Source organism: Neoarius graeffei, chromosome 18 (assembly GCF_027579695.1).
Source record: "Neoarius graeffei isolate fNeoGra1 chromosome 18, fNeoGra1.pri, whole genome shotgun sequence".
Lineage (NCBI taxonomy): Eukaryota > Metazoa > Chordata > Actinopteri > Siluriformes > Ariidae > Neoarius > Neoarius graeffei.
This window is the reverse complement of record NC_083586.1, coordinates 27,251,365-27,277,922: the sequence shown is the minus strand read 5'-3', so window position 1 is coordinate 27,277,922 and position 26,558 is coordinate 27,251,365. Positions and strand designations below refer to the sequence as shown.

General features: G+C 42.3%; 1 protein-coding gene across 1 annotated transcript in view; it reads left to right on the top strand.

Annotated features, from left to right (window-relative positions):
• Positions 1 to 6,944: 6,944 nt before the first annotated feature.
• LOC132866060 (sodium/potassium-transporting ATPase subunit alpha-1-like) overlaps positions 6,945 to 26,558 on the top strand; it is a 39,533-nt gene continuing 19,919 nt past the window's right edge. Inside the window, exons 1-13 of the mRNA XM_060898622.1 lie at positions 6,945 to 7,031; positions 7,144 to 7,245; positions 7,423 to 7,482; positions 19,529 to 19,732; positions 19,813 to 19,926; positions 20,007 to 20,141; positions 23,635 to 23,752; positions 23,845 to 24,113; positions 24,313 to 24,621; positions 24,828 to 24,962; positions 25,047 to 25,239; positions 25,324 to 25,499; positions 25,601 to 25,737. Coding sequence (XP_060754605.1) covers positions 7,020 to 7,031; positions 7,144 to 7,245; positions 7,423 to 7,482; positions 19,529 to 19,732; positions 19,813 to 19,926; positions 20,007 to 20,141; positions 23,635 to 23,752; positions 23,845 to 24,113; positions 24,313 to 24,621; positions 24,828 to 24,962; positions 25,047 to 25,239; positions 25,324 to 25,499; positions 25,601 to 25,737 — 1,964 coding nt within the window. The 5' untranslated portion in view covers positions 6,945 to 7,019. The remainder of the gene's footprint in view (positions 7,032 to 7,143; positions 7,246 to 7,422; positions 7,483 to 19,528; positions 19,733 to 19,812; positions 19,927 to 20,006; positions 20,142 to 23,634; positions 23,753 to 23,844; positions 24,114 to 24,312; positions 24,622 to 24,827; positions 24,963 to 25,046; positions 25,240 to 25,323; positions 25,500 to 25,600; positions 25,738 to 26,558) is intronic.

Below are 26,558 nucleotides of genomic sequence, written 5' to 3'. Positions count from 1 at the left end.
CCTGAGATACCATTGCCAAACCTGGCCCAGAATCCTTGGCTCACTGGCTGTGTGGTACACGCCTCCTGAGCCCCCAGCATCCAAGTGTCCCTGTGCAGGTGGAGGGATGTCCGGTGCTCGCCTTACTCGACTCCAGCAGTACCATCACCTTAGCCTGCCCCTCCATCCTGCCTGAGGCTATGGGACACAGAGACACTGTCAACATCACCTATGTGCATGGTGACACACGAGGTGGCCACAGCCAATGTCTGGGTCTACAATGAAAGAGGTGAGTGGATGCTGATTACAGGCATGATTCTTGACCTTATATCTCCTCCTCAGGTGGGACTGGCCTGGCTTCCCTAAACTGCTGCCTACCATGAGGAGGACGAGATGTTGATAGCTTTGCCAGATGTCTGGAACCTGCCACATGCTGCCCTTCTACATGTGCTTGGCTGGTGAACACAAGAATGAAGCCAACAGAGGTACTGAAAGTGAGACAAACACTTTCACTAACCCACTCTTACATGTGTTTCAGCAGATGACAAAGGAAGGGAACTTTGGGAGGGAACAAAAGTAGGATGAGTGACTAAAACATTGCTGGGGGCAGGTATGACTCATCAAGGGCAGGGATCAACAACCAGGCCTGCCTCTTCTGGCCTTCTACTTCCTTGTCTATCAGGGACTGTTGTACCACCACACAGTGCATCAAGTCCAACCCACCAAACTACTCATTGTACCTTGCTTGACAGTGGACCTAGCAATGCATCTCATCCATTCCCACCCCTTGGGCAGTCACCTGGTGGTGCAGAAGACCCTTGAGAAGATCCAGGATCAATTCTGGCTGCAGATGAATGCAGAGTTAAAAAACTTCTGCCACCATTGCCCCTAATGTAAGTGCACTGCCCTGAAGAAACCTGCCCCAGAACTACTCATTCCCTTGCCCATCATCAGAATCCCCTTTGAGAAAGTGGGCATGGATCTTGTGGGCCCCCTGCTGAAATCTGCCAAGGGCCATGAATACATCTTTGTCATTGTGGATTATGCCAACTGTTACCCCAATGCAGTCCCCCTCAGGGACGGACTGGGACCAAAAAACAGCCCTGGACTTTCCCCCCCAAATAGGCCCACTATACTATAGTATACTATACTATAGTGCTATAGTAAAGTGCTATAGTGGTATATTGTCTGTCATAACAAAACCCACACAAATATTGGGGCACTGATCCCTCATTCTGGCACTTTCCTGGACATGTCTGTGAAGATTCTCAGTCATCCAGGTCATGGTAAACTGTGGGTGGTAAAAGAGAGCAACTGGACTTGCTTGAAGATTCTTGAAGATGTTTCACCTCTCATCCGAAAGGCTTCTTCAGTTCTGTCTGACTGGTGGGGAGCAACAGGTATTTATCCTCTCATGGATGAAAAGCTCATCTAAGGTGTCATTGAGTCATCCTGTTGGTGTGGGTCAATGGGAGCTGGTTGTGAATGGCCTCGAGAGTCATTAGGATGATCAATGGATTGCCCGTTAGGGTGATCAGTGGAATGCTGATTCTCTCTGTCCTCCTGTGAGTCACTGAAAACAGCTGGGTTTTGGTGTGCATTCAGTTGCCTGGGAAGTGTGCCAAGGACTGCATTGTAGGTGGCTGATAAATGATGTCTTAGACCCCCACCTCTGTTCAGTGATGGCCATTCCAGGTTGACAAAAATGGCTTCTTTAACTCCTCGCTCATACCAACGATCCTCTCTGGCTAAAATGCGTATGTTGCAATCCTGAAATGAGTGTCCTTTGTTGTTAAGATGAAGGTAGACAGCAGAGTCCTGGCCTGAGGAACTGGCTCTCCTGTGTTGAGCCATGCGCCTGTGAAGCAGTTGCTTTGTCTCCCCAATATACGAGTCCGTGCATTCCTCACTGCACTGAATGGCATACACTACATTGTCCTGTTTGTGTCTGGGTATTCTGTCCTTAGGGTGGACCAGTTTCTGCTTCAGAGTGTTACTGGATCTGTATGTACCGGAATGTTGTGTTTGTAGAAGATCCTCCTGAGTTTCTCAGATAGACCAGAAATGTAGGGAATGACAATGTTCTTGCGTTTGTTCCTGTTATCCTCCTTGTCCATTCTGTTCCTTTTTCTGCTCTTGAGGAAAGACCAGTTGGGATACCGGCAGTTCTGAAGTGCTTCTCAGATAGACCAGAAATGTAGGGAATGACAATGCTCTTGCATTTGTTCCTGTTATCCTCCTTGTCCGCTCTGTTCCTTTTTCTGCTCTTGAGGAAAGACCAGTTGGGATACCCGCAGTTCTGAAGTGCTTTCTTGATGTAATTCTGTTCCTTCTCTTTTCCCTCTATCGTTGTAGGGATATTCTGAGCCCTGTGTTGCAAGGTCCTAATGACCCCCAATTTATGTTCCAGTGGGTGGTGAGAGTCAAAGAGTAGGTACTGGTCTGTGTGGGGGGGTTTCCGGTAGACCTCGATGCTCAGGCTTCTGTCTTGTCTAATGTGTACATCACAATCTAAGAAGGCTAGATTATTCCCACTGACGCCCTCCTGAGTGAAGTTGATGTTAATATCCACTGCATTGATGTGCTTAGAGAAGGCTTCCACCTCATGGGTTTTGATTTTAACCCAGGCGTCATCTGAACGGCCATCACTGAATAGAGGTGGGGGTCTAAGACATCATTTCTCAGCCACCTACAATGCAGTCCTTGGCACACTTCCCAGGCAACTGAATGCACACCAAAATCCAGCTGTTTTCAGTGACTCACAGGAGGACAGAGAGAATCAGCATTCCATTGATCACCCTAACGGGCAATCCATTGATCATCCTAACGACTCTCGAGGCCATTCACAACCAGCCCCCGTTGACCCACACCAACAGGATGACTCAATGACACCTTAGATGAGCTTTTCATCCATGAGAGGATAAATACCTGTTGCTCCCTACCAGTCAGACAGAACTGAAGAAGCCTTTCGGATGAGAGGTGAAACGTCTTCAAGAATCTTCAAGCAAGTCCAGTTGCTCTCTTTTACCACCCACAGTTCACTTTCCTGGACTCTCCCTGTCATCTTTTGAGCTGCCACTATCTTCAACCTGAATAAACAAACAACTGAAAAGATGAAGTTGGATGCTAATGCTATTGTTGATTATATCTAAACTATGCAATGGCATCTAGGAAAACCCTTCACACTGTGCACTGACATATGCTTGATTAACATTTGTTTAATAGCATTATTTGGAATAACAGCCTTTAAACCTGTACTTATACCTCAAAATTCTATTTTTAAAAACCAGCCAAAACTTTGGATAAACATAGCATTTGATACCTAGGCTACAGACAAGAAGAATAAAACAGATTTTGAGGTTTTTCCTAAATCCCAATTACATTTTTAGCCTTTTAGGTCTATTCTGTGTAAGAATTAGCCTGCTTGACGCATTTTATAGTTTTAATATTATGCTGATTTTTTGGTAGGTAAACCTGACAAACAGATCTAAAATTAGGCTATTAACAAATTGCACAATGCAATGCTGCTGTGATTAGTTATGATACCATTCAACCAATCATCCTTCAAACAACATTTGTAGCCTATTCCACAGACATTACACCACGCACCACGAAAGAGAAGACAAAGATAAATAGTGCCAAAATGGAAAACGCTTCTCCCCCTCAAACTTTTGGTTAATGATAGGCTAGAGCTTTGGTTCTCTTGAACGTAAAGAGCCTAATCTACATGAATTATGCAGAGGTGAACATATGAAATCGCGGCCATTTGTGCTTGCCTATTTATAATTGGCTTGCTTGGTAGTTGCATGTTTGTTTTGACAGCAATAAACCACATATTTCTCATCACACCGCAAATCCATTCAATAGAAGATTGGCCTACTATGAGAGGGGTCTATGAGTGGCCTTTACATAACCTGTTTTATGCTATGCTTTTATGTCGTTGTCACTTACCGGTACCTCCTCCTCTGGTGAAATTCCTTCAGCTGCCTGCCCCTCATCATGACTATCATCATCAGCATGTGGTTGGTCAGGTTGGATGTCCACCTGGTTCTCAGTCTCGCTCGGTGATAATGTGACATGAACATTACTGCTGCTGCTTGCAGTTGCACTGCTGCCAAAAAGCTCTGTGAGCTTTCTACATTTTGAAGCATCTTCTTCAAGTGACTTCACTTTCTTTTGTTTTAACTTTTCCCATCCACCTTTCTCCTTATGTTTTCTGCTTGCCATCTTTCTGTTGACACACTAACGTTACTCTTTGTTGGCTTTTAGGCCTATGGAATAATGATTGACGGATAAATTATTGTCTTCGTGCCACCTGTTGTTAGTTGATAGACTGAAAATTTTGGTTACTGAACAGGGCTGATGGCCGTAGACCGGACAGCCATTCTGGACTTTTCCAGAACGCACAGATTGTCAGTCCGCCCCGGTCCCCCTCCAAAAAGCATCCTCCAAGAATGTCATCAGAGAACTGGTCCTGCTGGCCAGTTCTCTGGTGACATTCTGGCCCTTGTGTGTGGGCCTCCCAAATGACCTTCTCACAGACCAGGGTACACCCTTCATGTCAAGGTTGATTAGCGGATGTCTGCCAACTGCTGCAGCTAAAACAGGTCTGCACCTCAGTGTACCATCCCCAAACTGACAGGTAGTGACAAGAGCTGGGAGAACTGATGGATTAGTTTGAGGATGTTTTTCTACCCACCTGATCCAACATGATATCACCCCTCACCCCCAGGGTGGTGGCCAGACGGTGCTGTTGTTGCCTCCCAGAAACATGCCACTGGGCTAAAAATTAAGAGGTGGCTAGAACACTGTGAGACAGCATCATCGAAGAGTCCACCAGCCCTTAGCTATGCCCCATCATGGTGGTGACGAAGCCCAATGGAAGTCTGAGACTCTGCAACTATTTCAGGAAACTCAACAAAACCTCAGACTTTGACATCTACCCTCTGTCCAGAATGGATGAGCTGATCAACTGCCTGGAGAGGGCCCACTTTGTCTCAACCCTTGACCTGACAAAGGGATACTGGCATGTAGCACTGACACCAGAAGCTTGGTCCAAAACCACCTTCTCACCCATGTCCAGCCAATGGTAGTACTAGGTCCTCCCTTTTGGCCTCCATGGGGCACCAGTGACATTCCTGTGCCTCATGGACATTGTTCTGTACCTCCATCAAGAGTTTGCTGTGGCACATCTCAATATCACATTACACTTATCTACCTGGAATGACCACCTGTAGTAAACTAAACCTGCCTTAGAGGAGTTGAGGATGGCTGGGTTCACTGCCAACCCTTGCAAGTGCCAGCTGGGGCTGATCGAAACACAGTACCTGGGATACTGCATTGGCCAGGGGTTACTAAAGGCCGAGAAGAAGAAAATCGAAGCAGATTGCGAGTACCCCTGGCCCATGACCAAAAAACAGGGACATGTGATGGTGGCTCAAGAAAACCCCTGCCTGTACATTATTTCATGTCACTCCTCATTCTACTGGTCCAATGGTGATGAAAAGACCACTCTGCCTTAAGCACAAGCATTTTGGACCACAAGAGACAGCATGGCCACTGCTCCCAGTGTCCCTGTGCAGGTGGAGGGACTGCACACAGATGCATGGGTTTAAGTGGTCCCTCTCTTCACCTTCCATGAGCAGCCATGAGAGTATAAGAAGTCACCACTATACAAACAGGTCAGTTAAATTCCATACAGTATGTGCAACAAGGCTGATGTCTCCTCCCTCTACCTGCAAGCTATCTTGCTGCCACTGAGAATGACATTCCCTGACCTGCAAGAGCTCTCCCAGTTTGGTTCCCTTACTCCAGCCATTGTCTGAAAGATTGTCAATTGCCCTAAATTGTCCCTCTTGCAACTTGTTTTGGAATATACTGCAGGCCTAAAATGAGGAATGAATGTATATTAACAAATGAAATTAAGTTGACCAGACAAAACATGAAATATCATGGAATCATACTGTCTGGAATGAAATACAAGTCAAAGTAAATTTAGAAGTCACTGCTTTCTTTTTTTATTTGCATTTTCATATTGTCCCAACTTTTTTTTTTTTTGATGTGGAGTTGTAATAAATTTATAAATAAGCCTTTGTAAATGCACCATATGCATCATAAGTTTGTGGATAAACTTTTCCTCCAATTTCCCTTCACTGGAACTAAGATGCCCAAACATGTTCCAATATGACAATGCCCCTGTGCATAATGCAAGGTCCGTGAAGACATGGTTTACCAAGGTTGGGGTTGAACTCAAATGTCCTGCACAGACCTCTGACCTCAACCTCACTGAACACCTTTGGGATGAACTGGAACATCGAATGTGCCACAAATCACCTCGGCCATCAGTGCCTGACCTCACTAATGCTCTTATAGCTAAATGGACCAATGTCCACAGCCATACTCCAAAATCTAGTGGAAAGCCTTCCAAAAAGAGTGGAGGTTAATTTAATAGCATTGGTGGACTAAATCTGGAATGAGATGTTCAAAAATCACATATGAGTGAGATGATCAGGTTTCCACGATTGTTTTGGCTTATAGTGTATGTATGTACTGTAGGCTAATGTTAGTTTCTTGTATGCCTCATACAGTAAACACTACGGCAAGTAAAACCTTACTGAATGAAATTTTGACACATGCTATCCTAGAAAGAGCACACTACTCCACATATACGAGTTTAAATACAGTAATGTGATATGTAGATGGTCATATGTAGAATTTGTGATAAATATTAAAATATTCCAAGAAATGTAGGGATAATATTGTTGGTATATTACTATGTAAACACACTTGAAGAGTTTAAATTACCTACCTGTATGGACACTTTGTGTATCTACAATACCTAAAACTTTTCCACAAACACTACACCCCTTTCCCAGATGTTTTGGGAAACTGCTTGGTTGCCATAGAGGAATTAAAATGACTTGCCTCCAGTTTTAAACAAAACTCCTCCCTTTGAGAATGGTGAATGGCTAAGATATAAAGTTTTCTCTGACAGATTTAAGCACATCATTTGATCAGTTACTAGAAGAAAAAAACTTAAAATGGGGTTCGGGGTAAGTGGATTATGTGCTTACATTACCCTTGATTTTTGTAATTGATTTTTAATTATGATTTTAAACTAGACATTGCAATTTTTCATGTTAATCTTTTACAAATTTTGTGCAGACAGGAAATGACAAGTACATGTTGGCTACAAGTTCAGAAGAAGTGGGGAAAAAGAAGAAAAAGAGGAAGGACATATATGAACTTAAGAAAGAAGTGGAGCTGGTAAATATTACACTTTTCTGTATTTTTTACAGTTCACAGAATATTGAAATTATATCAAAACAATACATTAAATATTTTATATAATTGCATTTTGTTTTATGGAAAATGGAATTATGAAAAATGTTTGATGGAAAATCTATTGTTTGACTAATGTCTAAATCATATTTACCCTTGCAGGATGATCACAAGCTAACTTTAGATGAACTGCATCACAAATATGGCACTGACATTAACAGAGTGAGTAGAAGATTTCTTGGAAGAGAAAATACATTTAATCACCCAAAAAGTTGTTTAAACATCTAAAATCTTCAGGTTTTAAAGATCAGTTAATTTTTTAGAGAATTTCTGAAATTCAGAATTTTGATGGTGTTATTTCACAGATGGACAGTTACAAAGGTTGTATGGAAGGAAATTCCCATGTGTCATGACATTATAAATAATTATTGTGAGTCTGTCCACTTCTGGTCATTTTAGCACTGTAAAATACTGAAAGTATCCTATTAATGATGCTTGGATGCATTCACATTTTTTTAAATAAATACTGTAAGTAAATATCTAAATATTCTGCTGGGGGGAGGGGGGATACATTTATGAATCTAGTTACAGAGAGAAGTTATACAGAGGTTTGGAGAGGCCAGTACATTAAATAATTAAGCCAGAAAAGACTAAATTGAGGTCCTGAAATTAGCAATGTGGTTTATTTCCCCCTATTTTCAATTTGCTAATTATAATTATGAATCAGTCTCAACTGTCCCCTTGTTTTGATTTTGAGTCATTTAAGTTGTCTAAGTCTGAACAAGCAAATGTGGTCCAGATACCATTCAATTTAATATATATTTCATAGTTTGTCACAGTTTATCTGAAGTTTATCTGGACAGTTTATCATGTGCCATATGAAATTTGGTCACTGGTGGGATTTGAGGAAATTTGCGAGATAGGATGCTGCAAGAGTTTTCGAGGCATTTGTTCATATATGGATAGCCTTCTGTAAGAATTTTTGTGAGCTGCATCCATTAGTAACCATGCTGTTGCCCTGCAACTGGTTTGCAAAATAACAACTTCCCAAAACAGCCTTTTTTCTGTGATGAAACCCGACATCTTTAATAGGCTTGTTAGAGGCATGAACTATTAATATAGTTGCAGAAGACAAACTTATAGAACATTTGTATTGAAAAATCTCTCCAGTTGCAAAGGAAATCAATTTTGAAGTACAAAATAAATCTATTTTCCAACTAAGAGTGTATAAATATATCTATTTTTGACATAACTGTATATGTAGATATGTTTCTTTGGAGGAGGGTACAATTTTAGTACTTGATAAATTAACAATCGAAAATTTTGCAAAAGAAGAAGGAATGTGTGTGGATATGAGGCATAAATTATGTAACCTTGATTTTGTATGTTGTGGCCATTAATTATATATCTGAAAATCATTTGGTGTACTAGCCAGCGGAGCATATTTCACATATCATATCAGTGTTGTTAGCACTGAGGCAATTTTTCATTAAAATACTTTCTAAGTTAATCTAAGATATAATTAATACATAATATACAGCGACAAAGACAAAAACAATGCCTCCTTTATGCTGCGGGGGAATTTAGCTGGCATGGTTTGAGTCTACTTCACCCCTTAGTGGAAAGAATCCTTACAAAGTTCACTGATGAAACATTTCTATGTGGGGAGTATTCTCTTTCAGGATGAGACTCCCCATCCACAGGGCATGTGGGCTCACTGAACAGATTGATAAGGATGAAAATAATGGAGTTTATGGCACACATTAAGAAGACATGATGGTTTTCCATTCATTTGTCACTGTAATATGACGACATATGGTGATGTTACAATTATGACAATGCTATATTTCACAATTTTTATCCCACTGAATTTCAATCAAAACGTAATCAGTTCTGTTGTCTCATCTCATCTCATCTTATTAAATTTGGTCATTGTGATATAAGTTTATTTCTCATCTCATTATCTCTAGCCGCTTTATCCTGTTCTACAGGGTCGAGGCAAGCTGGAGCCTATCCCAGCTGACTACAGGCAAAAGGCGGGGTACACCCTGGACAAGTCGCCAGGTCATCACAGGGTTGACACATAGACAACCATTCACGGTCAATTTAGTTAACCTAACCTGCATGTCTTTGGACTGTGGGGGAAACTGGAGCACCCGGAGGAAACCCACGCGGACAGCATGCAAACTCCACACAGAAAGGCCCTTGCCGGCCACGGGGCTCGAACCCGGACCTTCTTACTGTGAGGCGACAGCTCTAACCACTACACCACCGTGCCGCCCCGGTTCTGTTGTCTTAAAACAAATATCTAAAAACACTCATTACAAAGTCCATTTCCAGAAAAGTTGGGATATTTTCCAAAATGTAATAAAGTAAAAAATAAATAAATAAATAAATAAATAAATAAATCTATGATTTGTTAATTCACGTGAACCTTAATTTAACTGACAAAAGTACAAAGAAAAGATTTTCAATAGTTTTACTGACCAACTTAATTGTGTTTTGTAAATATAAACGAAGTTAGAATTTGATGCCTGCAACACAATTTGAAAAAAAAGTTGGGACAAAGGCATTATTATCATTGTATTACATCACCTTTCCTTTTAATTACACTTTTTAATCATATGGGAACTGAGGATACGAATTGTTGCAGTTTTGCAGTTGGAATTTTTGTCTATTCTTGCTTGATAAGGCTTCAGCTGCTCAACAGTCTGTGGTCGCTGTTGTCTGAGTCTCCTCTTCATGATGTGCCATATATTCTCAATAGGAGGCAGATCTGGCCTGAGTTTCTCAAAAGCATCGCAGCACAAAGATAATCATTAAATGGTAGAGTGAGCAGCACAATGAACACTCTCTCCTAGTTAAGATGATCTTAGTGTTAAGAGGCTTTTGGGAAAACCACCCCTGGACTGGCAGCAAGCCAGTCAGGCACATGCACTCTGTGTCTACAGAGCCACGCTGTTGTAGCCTGTGCAGAATGAAGTCTGGCATTGTCCTGCTGAAATAGGTATGGACTTCCCAGGAAGAGATGTCGCCTTGATGGCAACAAGTGTCTTTCTAAAATCCAAATATAGCCTCCACGTCAATGATAACTCCAGACATGCAACTCACCCATGCCGTGGGCACTGATGGGGTGCAACATGTGTTGAAGCATAACGTACAGATTTATACCATTAGGATTATTAGGCATTGATAAGCCCTGGTAAGACTAATTGCCTCTCACACTCAAACCTCCACCTCCTCATGGTGCACCCTGGGGAACCTGGCCTTACGGCAGAGTGAGTTAATGGAGTTATTACAATATGTAAAGTAACCTCTTTCATCTTATAATGATTGAGCTTGGTTAAAAGGTTCTTTATGGATTGCTTTAATTCCAAATTGGATTTCACACGGAGAGGAAGAAAGTTTTCAAGATGAAGCCAAAGAATTAACAACATATCAGGATTGGCTCAACAAATGTAACAGCAAAGTGCAAAAGTAAACTGGCAGAGCATGTTCTACACATCAAAACCAGTGGCGGCTGGCTCATAGGGGACGCTCGGGCGCCGCCCTCCCAGATGTGGAGGGGAAAAAAATATAAAATATATTGATATATATTTTTACAAATTTTATTATCAATGTCAGTTTTACTTAATAGTGTGTGCCTACATGCGATCTGAATTATTTAAACAACATTTCCACCAACTGACTCTCATTCAATGGTGAATTTCCACCGACAGACGCGTATCATTTCTCTTCTTGGGCGCTCGGCAAAGTGCCCCAGAAGTGCAGCAGAATAGCCAATCGTGTATGGTTGCTTGGGAAAAATCATAAATATTTGGCCAATCAGCATCGCCGAATTTAATGGTTTTGGGGCGCTGGAAATTTCGCCCCTGCTACAGAAAATGCATCTCTCTCTCTCTCTCTGTCTTTGATGTTCAAAACTAGACTTTTGGTTCATATTGGACAATAATCACACATCTTTCTTGTCATAGTTTGTATTCACAACAAGAGTGTCAACACTGTGTTTCGCTCCCCCTCTCACTGTCTCGTTTCACAGAAATACACCTAGCTCAGAACACACACACACACACACACACCTCATTTCATAGTCACTCTCTCACACAGAAATCTTACACTCACCTTAGAATCAGACACACACACACACACACACACCACCTCACTCAGTCCCACACTCACCTTAGAAACCTTCCTCCCTCTCTCTCACTCACTCATTCACACTCTCTCTCTCACTCACACACACACACACACACACACACACACACACACACACACACAGTTGATTTGTATAGATTCAGCTGAAATCATACCCTTGCTGTAAAGTTCTCTCAAGAACTTGAGTATTGTATTGTATTTGAAACCGTTCCTTTCCAAAGCATAAATGGAGCCTAATATAGCTGTAAATTGTTAATTTACTTTATCTGTGAAACTGCTGATTTTGAGAAGGAAATTAAATTATTATTGTGGAATTGTCATTTTCTGACTGTTCATTTGAATGCTTATACTGGACTAGGCAGGGAACTCTACTGGCACACACCAACCCCAAGAATTTTTTTCACCAGCCGCCACTGATCAAAACATTGAAACATCTGATATGCTGCCTACAGGAAACCTGCATTTTACAGGCCAGGGCAAAAGTGAGTTTGATGACCTGGTACTTAAAGGATGGAAGGTAGTTTACAATGGTATGAAGAAGAAAGCAAGGGTAGGAGTAGCAATAGTATTATCACCACAGGTGAAACTAACTGATGTACACCACTGTATGAAAGGTAGAATACTGATGGTAAGAGCCCATGTACAAGAGGTAAATTTGAGTATTTTTTTCATGCTGTTCACCCACTGAAGAATATGCATATTGCAGTAAAGAATAATTTCATAATCTGTCAAAAGCTTTCAGCAATATCAAGAAATTACATCCCTCATATAAAATGGTTGCATGTGGAGATTTCAGCGCAACTATTGGAACTGATATGATAACCGGAGATGTTTGGGGCGTTACAATGACGCACAACCCACAAGTTTTAATGGAATGAAGCTGATAGAAACTGCTGAGAACAATGGTCTATGTATCTTAAATACCATGTTTGCCACCAGATCAGCAAGGCATCGTTGATCCTTTAAATCAAACTTAGGCTATGAACAACGACTTGATTTATATTTTAGGAGCATGTTATGTGAAAAGAGCATCAAAAACTGCAGAGTCTACCCAAGTGTCAGTGATCCATTCGACTCTGACCATCGATTGGTTGTTTCAGGTACCAGATTAGATTTACAGTAGATTAGATAGAACTTTATTGATCCCTTTGGGTGGGTTCCCTCAGGGAAATTAAGATTCCGGCAGCATCATTACAGGATAAACAGAGAATAGAAAATGGAGAAAAACTTCTAGATAAATTAAATTAAGTATTTATATATACAAATATAAAAAGAATAAGATATGGAGAAGAGAGGAAGGGGGGAAGAAAAAAAGGGGCCAGCAGGAGAGATATTGCACTTTATATTGCACATTGTTCAGTATTGCTTATTGTTAGGCTAGGCTACTGCTCCTTCCCGTCCTCTGTCCTCCTGTTACCCCTCCCCCCCAGAGAGGAGTTGTACAGTCTGATGGCATGAGGGACAAAGGAGTTTTTAAGACTGTTCGTCCTGCACTTGGGAAGGAGCATTCTGTCACTGAACAGGCTCCTCTGGTTGCTGATGACTGTGTGCAGAGGGTGACTGGCATCGTCCATGATGTTCAATAGTTTGTCCATAGTCCTATTCTCTGCCACTGTCACCAGAGAGTCCAGCTTCATGTCGACCACAGAGCCGGCCTGCCTGATCAGTTTGTCCAGCCTGCATGTGTCCTTCTTGGATGTGCTGCCCCCCCAGCACACCACGGTGTAAAACAGGACACTGGCGACCACAGACTGATAGAACATCCACAGGAGTTTCCTGCAGATGTTAAAGGACCGCAGCCTCCTAAGGAAGTATAGCTTGCTCTGTCCCTTCCTGTATAAGTGATTGGTGTTGCAAGTCCAGTCCAGCTTGCTGTCCAGCCACAGCCCGAGGTACTTGTAGGAATCCACTGCCTCCACCTCGACTCCCTCGATCAGAACTAGTTGTGACCTTGGTCTAGACCTCCCAAAGTCAATGACCAGCTCCTTGATCTTCGAGATGTTGAGCTACAGATGGTTCCTGTTGCACCACACAGCAAAGTCCCTCACCAGGCTCCTATACTCCTCCTCTCTGTCGTCACTGATACACCCAATGATGGCTGTGTCATCGGCAAACTTCTGAATATGACACAGCTCCGAGTTGTAGCAGAAGTCCGCGGTGTACAGGGTGAAGAGAAAAGGGGCCAGCAATGTGCCCTGGGGTGCTCTGGTGCTGCTAATCACAGTGTCAGACATGATGTCCTTCAGCCTGATGTACTGCGGCCTGTCGGTGAGGTAGCTGGAGATCCAGGTGACCAGGCAGGGGTCCACTCGCATCCTGTTCAGTTTGTCCTGAAGCAAAAGGGGAAGATTTCATGTTCCCAACTAAGCACATGTGTAGAGTAATCTTTGCAAAGAAGCCTGCTAAAAATCATCACTTCCCAGATGTCAGGTCCTTTAGAGATTCGGAGGACCTCGGCAAAATTACAGCAGAAGACTTGATGAACTCCTGCAATAAACACCGTCATCAAATCAGGTTGATGAAATTGAAAATTCTATTGTCCATGCTATTCATGTTACCTCTGAGCAGATTATCCCTCTCAGACAAAAGGAGCTGGACTCTAAAGCTTAGGTTAATGATGATTTTCTCTTTTGGCTAGACAAAAGGCGAAAAGAGCGTGACCATATGGTTAGAAAAGAGTTGTCTACCAAAATCAAAAAGCTCTGTTTGAAGCTTAAAAGCACCTATTTCAAGGAGAAAGCAACTAAAATCAACACTGCCATTGAACAAAGGGATGCAGAGGAAGAATTCAGACTGGCCAAGAGATAGACATCCACACCAATGTCAAGTAGAGAAGTTTGAGGAACACTTCTTTCAACATCTGGGTAAAAGAGAATACTAGCCACAGCCAGAGCTACTACACCCAGAAAACTATCCTCATACATTACCACCAGGAGAAGTTGAGTACATCAGTAAGAACCCACAAGATGTTTCAGAGATAAAGGGTTGTCAGAAGAAGTTGAAGAATGGTAAATGCCAAGGCAGTGATGGGATTTTAAGTGAGCAACTGAAATACTCTCCATCTAGAAATTTACTTCAGTATTTCATTATCCTAATGGGCATTGTTTGATCCTGTACCATGGTCCCCAGTTCATGGTTACCATCAACAATAATCTGCCTACATAAGGGGCTAAAAAGCTTAGCTGAAAACTACCATGGTTTGTAAATCATTTCAACATTATCAAAAAATTGCATCAGTGATTTATTGTGGACAGGATTCAACCAGTATATGAGAAGATTCTGCAGTCAACACAGTTTGGTTTTGGTTTTATCTGCTTCATCAATCTTAAAGCAGCCTATGATTGGATCCCTTGAGAAGCAATGTTTGACATTCTAGAAATTCGTCTTTGCTACCCCAGGCTCATCTCAATCATCAGACCCCTCTACACCCGGATGAAGAAGAAGAAGAAGAAGAAGAACAACAACAACAACTTTATTCATCACATGCTTGTGAAATACCTCTCTGCATTTAACCCATCTGAAGCAGTGAACACACACATGCGCGTGTGCACCCACACACCCAGAGCAGTGGGCAGCCATGCTAATGGAACCCGGGCAGCAGCTGGGAGTTAGGTGACTCACTCAAGGGCACCTCAGCCCAAGGCCATCCCATATTAACCTAACCACATGTCTTTGAACTGTGGGGGAAACTGGAGCACCTGGGGGAAACCCACACAGGCACGGGGAGAACATGCAAACTCCACACAGAAAGGTCCCCACTGGCCACTGGGCTCAAACCCAGAACCTTCTTACTGTGAGGCAGCCATGCTAACCACTTACACCACTGCGCCACCCAAGCTTGTATAAAGGGTGCAAGCCATTATTTTGAGACCTTGGTACGATGTCCTCAAGGTGCCCTTGAAGAGAGTCCATTTATCTTTTAACATTTATATGGACTTTGTCATGCAATGTGCAAGACACAAAATCTTGAAACAACTTCCTGAGACTGGTGTTATGGTAGAGTTTGCAATACAAATAGAAGTGTTACCATATGAACTTTGCAGTTCTATGACATTCCATGTGGATGAATCCATCAAGGAGAAGAAATCCTTAATAACTGTGAATAACTGTGATATCAAGAATGTCAGGAGTTTCCCCTACCTTGGATATGAAATTACTAATACCGAAAACTCATAAGCATTCTGCTCATCATAAAATTCTATGATGAGTAGAATGCTGAGTTCATAGAACTCATAGCATTAGAACAATCTCTTCTGCCTTTCAGAAGTGGAATGAGCTGAAACATGTTCTGACTGATTGTGAGATTTTAAATGCATGCTTTCACTCTCAGTTGCTCTATAGTACCCAGGCATGGGATCTTTCCATGAAAGAAATAGAAAATTTAGAAAAAGTATGGTATGGTTTCCTGAGGAAAATGGTGTCTGCAGGGCATGCTCGCAAGAATGTCCCCCCACCCAAAGATATGAAGAAAGGAATAAACCCAGCAAATCAAGTCAAAGGCCAGCTAAACTGGGCTTTCAAGATATCAAACTAACGGTTATATAAAATCACTAACTCACAGCCCATTCAAGATTTCTGCCATTTAAATACTTGGCTCATGTTTGCCAAATAGAAAATAGCAAACCAGGAGCAAACAAGCATTGTTTCTCTGATAGCAAACCAGATGGTCATGTTCAACTTTGGTATGGAGAAACTGACATCCAGTTTTCCTGAAAACAAACTGAAATGGACTCATCTGACCACATTGCACATCAATGCACATCTAACAAGACATGGAGAAATATGGAAGACTGATTAGGAGTAGATCAGCAACAAGCATGAAAGATAATGGTGGACAAAAAGAACCTTGAGTGTCTTTTGGAACATCAGTTTCCAATGGCACACCCCAAGGCCAGTCACATGCCACGTGGGAAGAAATGATGACGATGCACCACATACCATCACAGATGCTGGCTTTTGCACCTTTCTCTGATAGCAAACCAGATGGTCATGTTCACCTTTGGCATGGAGAACTTGACATCCAGTTTTCCTAAAAACAAGCTGAAATGTGGATTCATCTGACCACAGCACACATTTCCACTGCCTTTCAGTCCATGCAAGAGGAGTTTAGGCCCAGAGAAATAAGCAGCGATTCTGCATGGAACTGATGAATGGTTTCCTCATTGCGTAATACAGTTTGACAAATTGGTGTAAACCAAACGGAGTGGAAAAAGCAGTTTTTTCACTGGATAATGAAGTCAAGGGGATCTGCTAATATTCCTTTGTTCAATTCAATGTTGAGTAACAGTAAGCTGTGCCTAACCAATTGAGCAGTTCATCAATGTGAGGCATCAGATATGTGTCAAATTTAGACACCATGTTAATTTTTATATAGTCCACACAGAACCGGACTGACCCATCGGTCTCAGGAACCAAGACCACCAGGCTGCTCCAGTCGCTGTGCAACTGCTCAGTTACCTCCATCTTAAGCATAGCCTGAAGTTTGTCCCAAACCACATTTTGCTTGTGCTCGAGAAGCTGATACAGGCGGCTGCGCACCACCACCCCTGGGGGAGTCTCAATCTGGTGTTCTATGAGGGCAGTGTGACCAGGGAGGGGCAAGAACACATCGCAGAATTCCTCCTGCAACCTAATAACCTGTGCTCTCTTGGACGGTGAGAGATGGTCTTCACAGGGAACCAGGGTGAATTGGGTCACACTTTTTAGACTTCCCTCCAGTCCCAGCTCTGCCCTCTCTGGAATTACCTTTTAAGTTGGAGGATTTGACCATCAATTACTTTCTCTTGGTCAAAAGCTTGTCTCAGAGACTCGCCACATGCCTGCTCCAATGGGAAATCCCCAAAGGGATTCCCCAGAGAGAGAGGAGAACTCTCCTCCCTCTTCGTATCATCATGATGTGGAGCTGACGCAGACAGCCCTAGGACCGCCTTCCCAGCTAATGTTGTGGCGGGATTCCTGGTGACGTGCTACTCCAGGACCCACCCACTACTAACTATTTCATTAACAGTTTAAACCTCAGCCAATCTGTTCCCAAGATCAGTGAGCAGGTGAGGCTAGGACAAACTGCTGCCTCCACAATATGCTTTTCTCCTTGGAAGTGAATAGTGATGGGCATTAGCGGATATTTATATTATATCACCATGCATATACTAAACCTTGACCAATTGTGCATTTCCCAGTGCCCCACACTGAATCAGACTTTGATGCATGGAGGTCTGATTACAACCAGAATCTACCAAAGCCTGATGAATACTCACAACTATCCTGTATGCCCCTGCTCAATTAGGGGAAGCCTGTGGTGCATCAGGGAAGCAAATCAGTAGCCCTGCCTCCTTGCAGAAGTGCTGATCCCCTGCCTTCCCTCCGTACCAACAGACCTATCCAGGCTCGCTCTCAGTTCTGGTGGGCATGGATGAGTTCACCTGTGGGGGGGTTAATGGTGGCACAAACACAGAAGGAGAAGGGAGAGAAAAAACATGAGGACCGACACAAGTACAGGGAGTGAGTTTCGGGGGAATTGGCCCCCATTTCTCCAGGGATGGGGGAGTGGAGAGGGAGAAAACAAAAGTGAGAGAGTGTGTGGAGGAGAAGTTGTGAGAGCGCCTGCTCCCAGAAACACTGTCAGGTAGTCCTCAGCCAGCCAGACCGCCTCCTGCAGTGGATCCACGCTGATGTCTCACTCGGCAGCTGGGTGATGAACTGATCCAGTGTCACTCACTCAATGATGGACTCGACATCACATGCACCAGCCAGCAGCCACTGTCGGCAGGTGTCCCGCAGCTGTTGTATGAATGCAAATAGCTGGCCTACTTTGCTGTATGCAAGTGAGTGGAAGCACTAGCACTGCTCTTCTGTGCTGCAGCTGACCCACTGTAGGATGGCTCACTTCAGATTGGGGTACTCCAGCATGCTGGTGGCTGAGAGCTGCCAAGTCATGAGCTGGGCTTCCCCCGACAGGAGCAGCAATAGACAAGCCCACCCACTGTGAGGTTGGCCATGAGCTCACCTCTGCAACATGCTCAAACAGTTCAAGGAAGGCATCAGGGTTGTCCTGTGGCCCCACCTTGACCAGCTGGATGGGCACGCTGACTGCAGGGCTGATCGCTGGAGCACCCGTTGACTGGATCCAGCTCCAGATCACCTGCTGGTCTTCTGCCTGGGCTTCAAGCAGAGCCCAGAAGCGCTGCCCCTGGTCTACTGACAGCACAACAAGGGCATGCTGCTGGTACTGGAAGTCATTGGTGAGCATTTGGAGGAGCTCTCTGACTGGTTCGGACTCTGTGGCGGTGTTTGTTCCTCAATCCTGGGTTTTGGCACCAGTATAACAACTCTTTCACTTTGGGGGAACAGAGGAACTGGAAGCAGGCTTCAGAACAGGTGTGTTCTTTTTTTTATTTTCAAACTTTTCAATGACTTGCAATCGACACACCACACACATACACGCAGGATGGGGTGTCACCACTCTCTCTTTTGTACCTGACTGTCAGAAAGATACAGAGAGATGCAGGTTAATAGACAGCAAGTAATTAGACACAGGTGCATCTCATCACATTACCTACTGGTTCAACCTGACTTCTCGCCATTCATAGCCAACGCTTGGCCATGCCCTCACTGCCACACTTGCTTCTTGTGGAATCTTCCAAAATGGTGTTACTTTTATAAACTTTTCAGCCTAATTTTGCCTCTGTCCCAACTTTTTTTTTTTACTGTAGTGCAGGCATCACATTCTAACTTTGTGTAGATTTACAAAATACAGTTAAGTTGGTTGTCAGCCCTGCGACAATCTGGCATCTTGTCCAGGGTGTATCCCGTCTCTCGCCCATAGTCAGCTGGGACAGGCTCCAGCTTGCCCGCGAACCTGCACAGGATAAGCAGTTACGGCTTGATTGATTTGATTAATTAAGTTGGTCAGTAAAACTACTGAAAAGCTTTTCTTTGTACTTTTGTTAGTTAAATAAAGTTTCATGTGAATTAACAAATCACAAATTTTTGTTTTTATTGCATTTTGGAAAATATTTCAACTTTTCTGGAAATGGGGTTTGTATTAGTTGCTCATAAATAAAACCCTCATTATTAGCTAATTTCAACTTAATTTTTTTTCTTATTTTTTAAGGGTTTGTCTAATGCCCGAGCAAAGGAGATCCTTGAACGTGATGGACCCAATGTTCTGACGCCTCCTCCCACCACCCCAGAATGGGTCAAATTCTGCAAACAGCTTTTTGGGGGATTCTGTACATTACTATGGATTGGAGCTTTTCTTTGTTTCTTGGCTTTTGCAATTCAGATTACTACTGAGAATGAACCAGAAAATGATAACGTAAGAAATGTTAAATTTCCTTAAGTTTATATAACTGTTTTCTAAATGTATAAAGGAAATAATATTTGCCTTTTTTATAGTTGTACTTGGGTATTGTGCTGGCCACCGTGGTGTTGATTACTGGGTGCTTTTCATACTACCAAGAAGCTAAGAGCTCAAAGATCATGGACTCCTTCAAGAATCTTGTTCCCCATGTAAAATACAATGAAGTTATACAGAAGAATATAAAATGTTTAGATTTCAGGCTTCATGTAACTGTATTTTTTTTATATAGCAAGCCCTGGTTATTCGTGATGGTGAGAGAAAAAGTATTAATGCTGAAGAGGTTGTTGTTGGCGACTTGGTGGAACTCAAAGGTGGTGATAGAATTCCTGCTGATCTGCGCATTATTGCTGCTCATGGATGCAAGGTAAGGCAAGAGTTCTTCCAAATAGTTCAAAGAAACACATACATTTCAAACACTTCACAAACAAGTCCATGGATTTTGGCTTTGGTAGTTGTAGTACGCCCCTAGTGTGGGTGGAATACTGAAGCACAGCAGGCGGGAGCTGATGTTCTCACACACTTTTATTTTTACGAATTTCTTTGCTTTTCAGCATCATTCACTCACTTGCTGCATGCGCGTGCGCACACACACACACACACACACACACACACACACACACACACACACACACACACACGCACATGTGTGTGTTCTGGACGGGAGAGCTCTCTTCTCTGCTTTTCTATCCTCTACTGTCACTGCAACACACACACAACATTAATGGGCAATAGGTGTATTGATTTTGCCACTCACCTTCCCTGACCTCACCATCCCTTCACAAACCGACGCTTGGCCATGTCCCCACCGCCTAACTTAGGCTGGGGAGCCATCCGGCCTGCAGCGGACTCCTCCCGGACAGGAATAATAATGATAATAAATTTTATTTATAAGCGCCTTTCAAGACACTCAAGGATACTGTACAATGAATAAAAACAATAAATAAAATCAACATACATAAAAGAAACAATGGAAAGTGTAATAGAAGTTAAAATGAGTGAGCAATCTTAAACAGGTGAGTTTTGAGTTTAGACTTGAAGATGGGGAGAGAGTCAGAATTACAGATATGAGGAGGCAGAGAGTTCCAAAGGAAGTCCACCACCACCATCTGTGCCCCCGGCCTGTGGACCACCTTGAATTTAAATGGCTGGAGGGCAAGATCCAACGGGTGATCTGCGCATTGGTATCCTTCATGCAGTGCAGCCACTGGAGGGGCGTGTGGTCCGAACAGAGGGTGAAGGGGCACCCCAGCAGGTAGTATTGGAGGGTGAGTACCACCCACTTGATGACTAGGCACTCCTTTTAGATGGTGTTGTACTTACTTTCATGCATCAAGAGCTTGCAACTGATGTACAGCATGAGACATTCTTCACCCTCCACCTTCTGGGACAAAACAGCCCCCAGCCCTCTGTCCGATGCATCTGTAAAATAAAGGGGAGAGAGAAGTCAGGGGAGTGTATAAATGCCCCCCCAAACACACACAGTGCAGCTTTTACCTTAGTGAAAGCCTGTTGGCATTGCTCCATCCACTGGACCAGATCTGGTGCTCCCTTTTTAGTGAGATCAGTCAGCAGGTTGGTGATGTCTGAATAATTAGGTATGAACCTACGATAGTAGCCAGCCAGCCCCAGGAACTGTCTTACCCCCTTTTTGGTCTTGGGCCTTGGGGAGGCCGCAATCACTGTAGTCTTGTCAATTTGGAGGGACACCCGCCCATGACCCAAGTGAAAACCTAGATACCATACTTACACCCACCCAATTGCACACTATTTCACTGTGAGACCTGCATGCCTCAGTGACTCTAGAATGGCCCTAAGGTGTTTGAGGAGCCCCGGCCAATCGTTGCTGTAAATAATAATGTCATCAAGGTAGGTGGTGTGGGGGCAGAGGATCTTGTCCATGAGCCACTGGAACATAGCTGGAGCCCCAAATAACCCAAAAGGAAGCATGACAAATTGGTGTAATCCAAATAGTGTGGAAAAGGTCATTTTCACTCGGGATAGAGGAGTCAAGGGGATCTGCCAATATCCCTTCATCAAATCCAGTGTCAAATAAAAGTGAGCAGCACCTACCCAATCGAGCAACTCATCAATGTGAGGCATTGAGTATGCATCAAATTAGGCACTGCATTGACTTTTCCGTAGTCTACACAGAACCAGACTGACCCATTAGTCTTGGGAACCAATACCACCGGACTGTTCCAGTCACTGTGTGACTCCTTGATTATGCCCATTTCGAGCATGGCCTTGAGTTCATCTGAACCACCTTTTTTTGTGTTTGAGTAAGTGATAAGGGCGGCTATGCACCACCACTCCTGGGGGGCGTCTCAATGTGGTGTTCTATGAGGTGGGTGTGGCCAGGAAGGGGTGAGAACATGTCAGAAAATTCCTTTTGTAACTTGGCAACCTCTCACTGATTTGCTCACTGATTTGCATGGGGCATGAAGGCTAGCCCATATGGTCCAATCCCATAGAAGAGCTACTGTAGCACAAACTGCTGAAAAACTTCATGCTGGCTAAAACAGAAAGGTTTCAGCATTAACTTTTGAAGCAGTTTGTGTTACGGGGTTAGTTGATTGGGCACCTCTGCTGGTCATGCTGACGAGTAACGAATGAAATCTGGTCTTTTCATTCACAACAGTCTAACTACTCGACCACTTCTGAAACTGCTTTTTGGCAATTCACATGACAAGATTTTCCAATTGCTTTGATAGGGCCCACGAGTTTACAAGCCTACAGATATATGACAGTTGCGGTCACTGCATGCATGTACATATGTAAGTTAATCTTTATAATTATTGATCTCTACCATATGTAACTTATATCTTGTATGCATCAGTCATTTGTGTAATCATGTCAGATTATGATGGACCAAGTACAAGTATACCCAACAAAAGAAAACATGTGCATTCTAACATTAAGTTCAATAAAGGGTGGTCTTTTGCATTTCCATGTATACAGCCTGTGAAAGGTCAGCCAGGCAAAGCTTTCTGCACAGTGAGCATATATTATTTTTAATAACTTATTTACAAGATCAAGGCTTAATGTTTAAATTTCCCTTTACTGGTTTGTGAAGCGATCCATATGTTAGAAATATCCCAGTGTTTTTGTGTATCTAAAATCTAGATCTGCATCTGATAAACTCTAGTGTAGACCTATAATAGTCTAATGTCTATAATGATAAGACTAATGTGTGATTTATCAAATGTAAAGGTCGTTGCCCCATCAAAATAAACACTGCTTGGTGCTGTCAGACACTAAATGTGCGCTGTTATAAACTGTCAGCAGATCTATTCACTTGCAAGTTTTGATACCCATATACAGTAAATGTCATAAAATAAGCTGAAATGCTTGGAAACTGCATATTTCAATGCCATTAAAAAAATTATTTCCCTTTATACTTTAGGACTCTCTCTCCCTTTTACCCCTAAACCTCTAGAGGAGGACAACATCTTGTTCTATCCTCTCCCTTGCATGCAATATTTTTATTAAAAAAATGTTCATATTTGTTTACATTGAATTGTATCAGTCAAGACACTGATCATATTTTAGGAACATACTGTATTTACGTGTTTTATGAGATGACTGTCTTTTGGAATCAATTACGACCATACTTCCAGAGCCACAAAGGTCAGTCATACTCAAATACATGATCTATTAACAAAAACATAGCAAGACAAATGCTGTAGAACAGCAACATTAAATGTGCACAAGACTGTGCCACTGTACTTACCCCATGTATTATAAATAGTTACTATAATAGCGTTTTGGGAAGGATAACTTAAAAGCTGGCTGGGCAGACAGAGACAAAAACATAACCACACCTACGTGAGTACAAATCTATACTTGTGCCTTTGCAGGTGGATAATTCTTCTCTTACTGGAGAATCTGAGCCGCAAACTCGTACCCCTGACTTTTCAAATGAAAATCCTCTAGAGACAAGGAATATTGTGTTCTTTTCCACAAATTGCCTGGAAGGTACAAATATACACTTGATACACTTACAGTACACTATTCTTGTACACTATACAAATATATACTTGATACATGTATACACTATTCTTTCTCAGGTGCAGCCAAAGGTATCGTCATCAACACTGGTGATCATACAGTCATGGGTCGTATTGCTATTCTTGCCTCAAGTCTTGAAGGTGGAAAGACACCCATTGCCAAAGAGATTGAACACTTTATCCACATTATTACTGGTGTGGCTGTTTTCCTTGGTGTGTCATTCTTCATCTTGTCCCTTATTCTTGGATATGGATGGCTTGAGGCTGTCATCTTCCTTATTGGAATCATTGTTGCCAACGTACCCGAAGGTCTGCTTGCAACAGTAACTGTAAGCACTATACCTAAAAATCTCCATGATGGTTCTACATTAAACTTATTCACTCATAACCTTCTTGGTTCTTGATTTTTATGAAGTTAGGTTGTTTTTTTGTTTTTTAATTAAAATCAAGAACCAAGAAGGTAGCCAATGTTTCATAGCATTTAAAAAAAAAAGAAAAATATATTTTAGATTTATGTTTTTCTTATAGGTGTGTTTAACGCTAACTGCTAAACGTATGGCAAAGAAGAACTGTCTAGTAAAGAATCTTGAAGCTGTAGAAACCCTTGGCTCCACCTCGACTATTTGCTCAGACAAGACAGGAACTCTGACCCAAAACCGTATGACTGTGGCGCATATGTGGTTTGATAATCAAATTCATGAAGCTGATACCACAGAAGACCAAAGTGGAACCTCTTTTGACAGAAGCTCTGCCACTTGGTCTGCCCTTGCTCGTGTAGCTGGCCTGTGCAACCGTGCAGTCTTCCTTGGCAATCAGAGCAAAGTTCCAATACTTAAGGTTTGTCTAAATATCAAAGGTTTTTGGTTATTTTTAATGTTATTTCATCTACTACTTTTTCTAAATAATTTTTAGTCCCTTTTTCTCACATTTTTATGGCTTTGATAGGTTTGCAACCTTGAAAAGGTCATTTGTCACCATGCAAGGAACAAGAACACTGAAATAAGAAAACCATTTCTAATTTTGTGTATTTCCTTATCTTACAGAAAGATACAGCTGGTGATGCATCAGAGTCTGCCTTATTAAAGTGTATTGAGCTTTGCTGTGGCTCAGTGAAGGAAATGAGAGACAATTATCCAAAGCTTGCTGAGATCCCCTTCAACTCTACCAACAAATACCAGGTGTTTAGGTTTAACCATAAAATAAATTGTGATTATTTGATACCCATTGTTAACCCTAACAGAAGTTTAACTGTCATACATAAGCTCTCAGTCCACAAGAACCCCAACTCCTCAGAGACTGAGCACATCTTAGTAATGAAAGGAGCCCCTGAGAGCATTCTGGCCAGGTGCTCAACCATTATGATTCAGGGGAAAGAGCAACCCTTGCATGAAGAGATGAAAGATGCTTTCCAACATGCCTATGTGAAGCTTGGGAGCCTTGGAGAAAGGGTATTAGGTGAGAAATTTTAATTGAATACACAGATGCAAAATGAATAATTTGATATTATGATAGTTGACTGTGCTCTCCTATACATTCCAGGTTTCTGCCATCTCAGTCTCCCTGATGATCAGTTCCCTGAGGGCTTTGCATTTGACACAGAGGAAGTAAACTTCACTACTGAAAATCTATGCTTTCTTGGCCTCATATCTATGATTGATCCTCCCCGTGCTGCTGTACCTGATGCTGTAGCTAAGTGCAGGAGTGCTGGAATCAAGGTAGGCTCTTTAATTCATGTAAAAGTGCTATGCAGGACACCTTGAAAGAATGTAATTAGATTATCATTATCTCATATTTAAATACTTACCTGTGGTTCCAGGTTATCATGGTTACAGGAGATCATCCAATTACAGCTAAAGCCATTGCTAAGGGTGTGGGTATCATCTCTGAAGGCAATGAAACTCTGGAAGACATTGCTGATCGTCTGAACATCCCTGTTGGAGACGTCAACCCCAGGTTACCTGGAATTTTTCATTTGCTCTAATGTCTATTATGAAATAGGCTATGCAGTGGTGCCTCAGTAGTCTTATAAGCCAGACCTCTAGCATTCACCAGAGAGTCTGGTATATTTCATTAATAAATATGGACAAGGATTGTGTACTTTGATTGAAAGAGGCAATTTGACCGTCATGACAGATAACCAAAAGAGACTTTTCATGTGGCTTGTTACAAACACACATGATTACCTTGTGTACTCACCACTAATTGTTTCAAATAAAACTTTTCAATAAATCAGCAGTTTTAAGACCCTGGGCAACTAAATGGAAAGGTGTAAGTTCAAATACCAACAATGCCAAGATGCTACTGTTGGGTTCTTGTGTAAGTCCCCTAACCAACTGTAAGCTGTTTTGGATAAAAGCTTCTGCCAAATGAATAAGAGATTAGAGATTAGAAAGTTTGCTTATCATTCTAGTCATTTACAAGTATACAGTAGAATGAAATAGCATTCTGCACGGCCTTGATTTAACATTCCAGAAAGTGAACACACCTGATAACATTCATTCATTCATTCATTCATTCATTTTCTGTACCACTTTTCCATTGACCCACCAACATGGAATGCAAAATTACAGTAGGGGGAAAGTGGTAGTGCACAATAAATACAACACAAGACATTAACAACACCACAACATAAGCATTATAACAGTACAACATACAGTACAGTATATTAATTAGTACAATGTCATCTGGGTTGGTGTAGGGTGAATAAAACCTTATCACCACTAAAAGGACAGAAGTGATACTACTGAGGTGGACAGTGCATTGTGACATTCCTG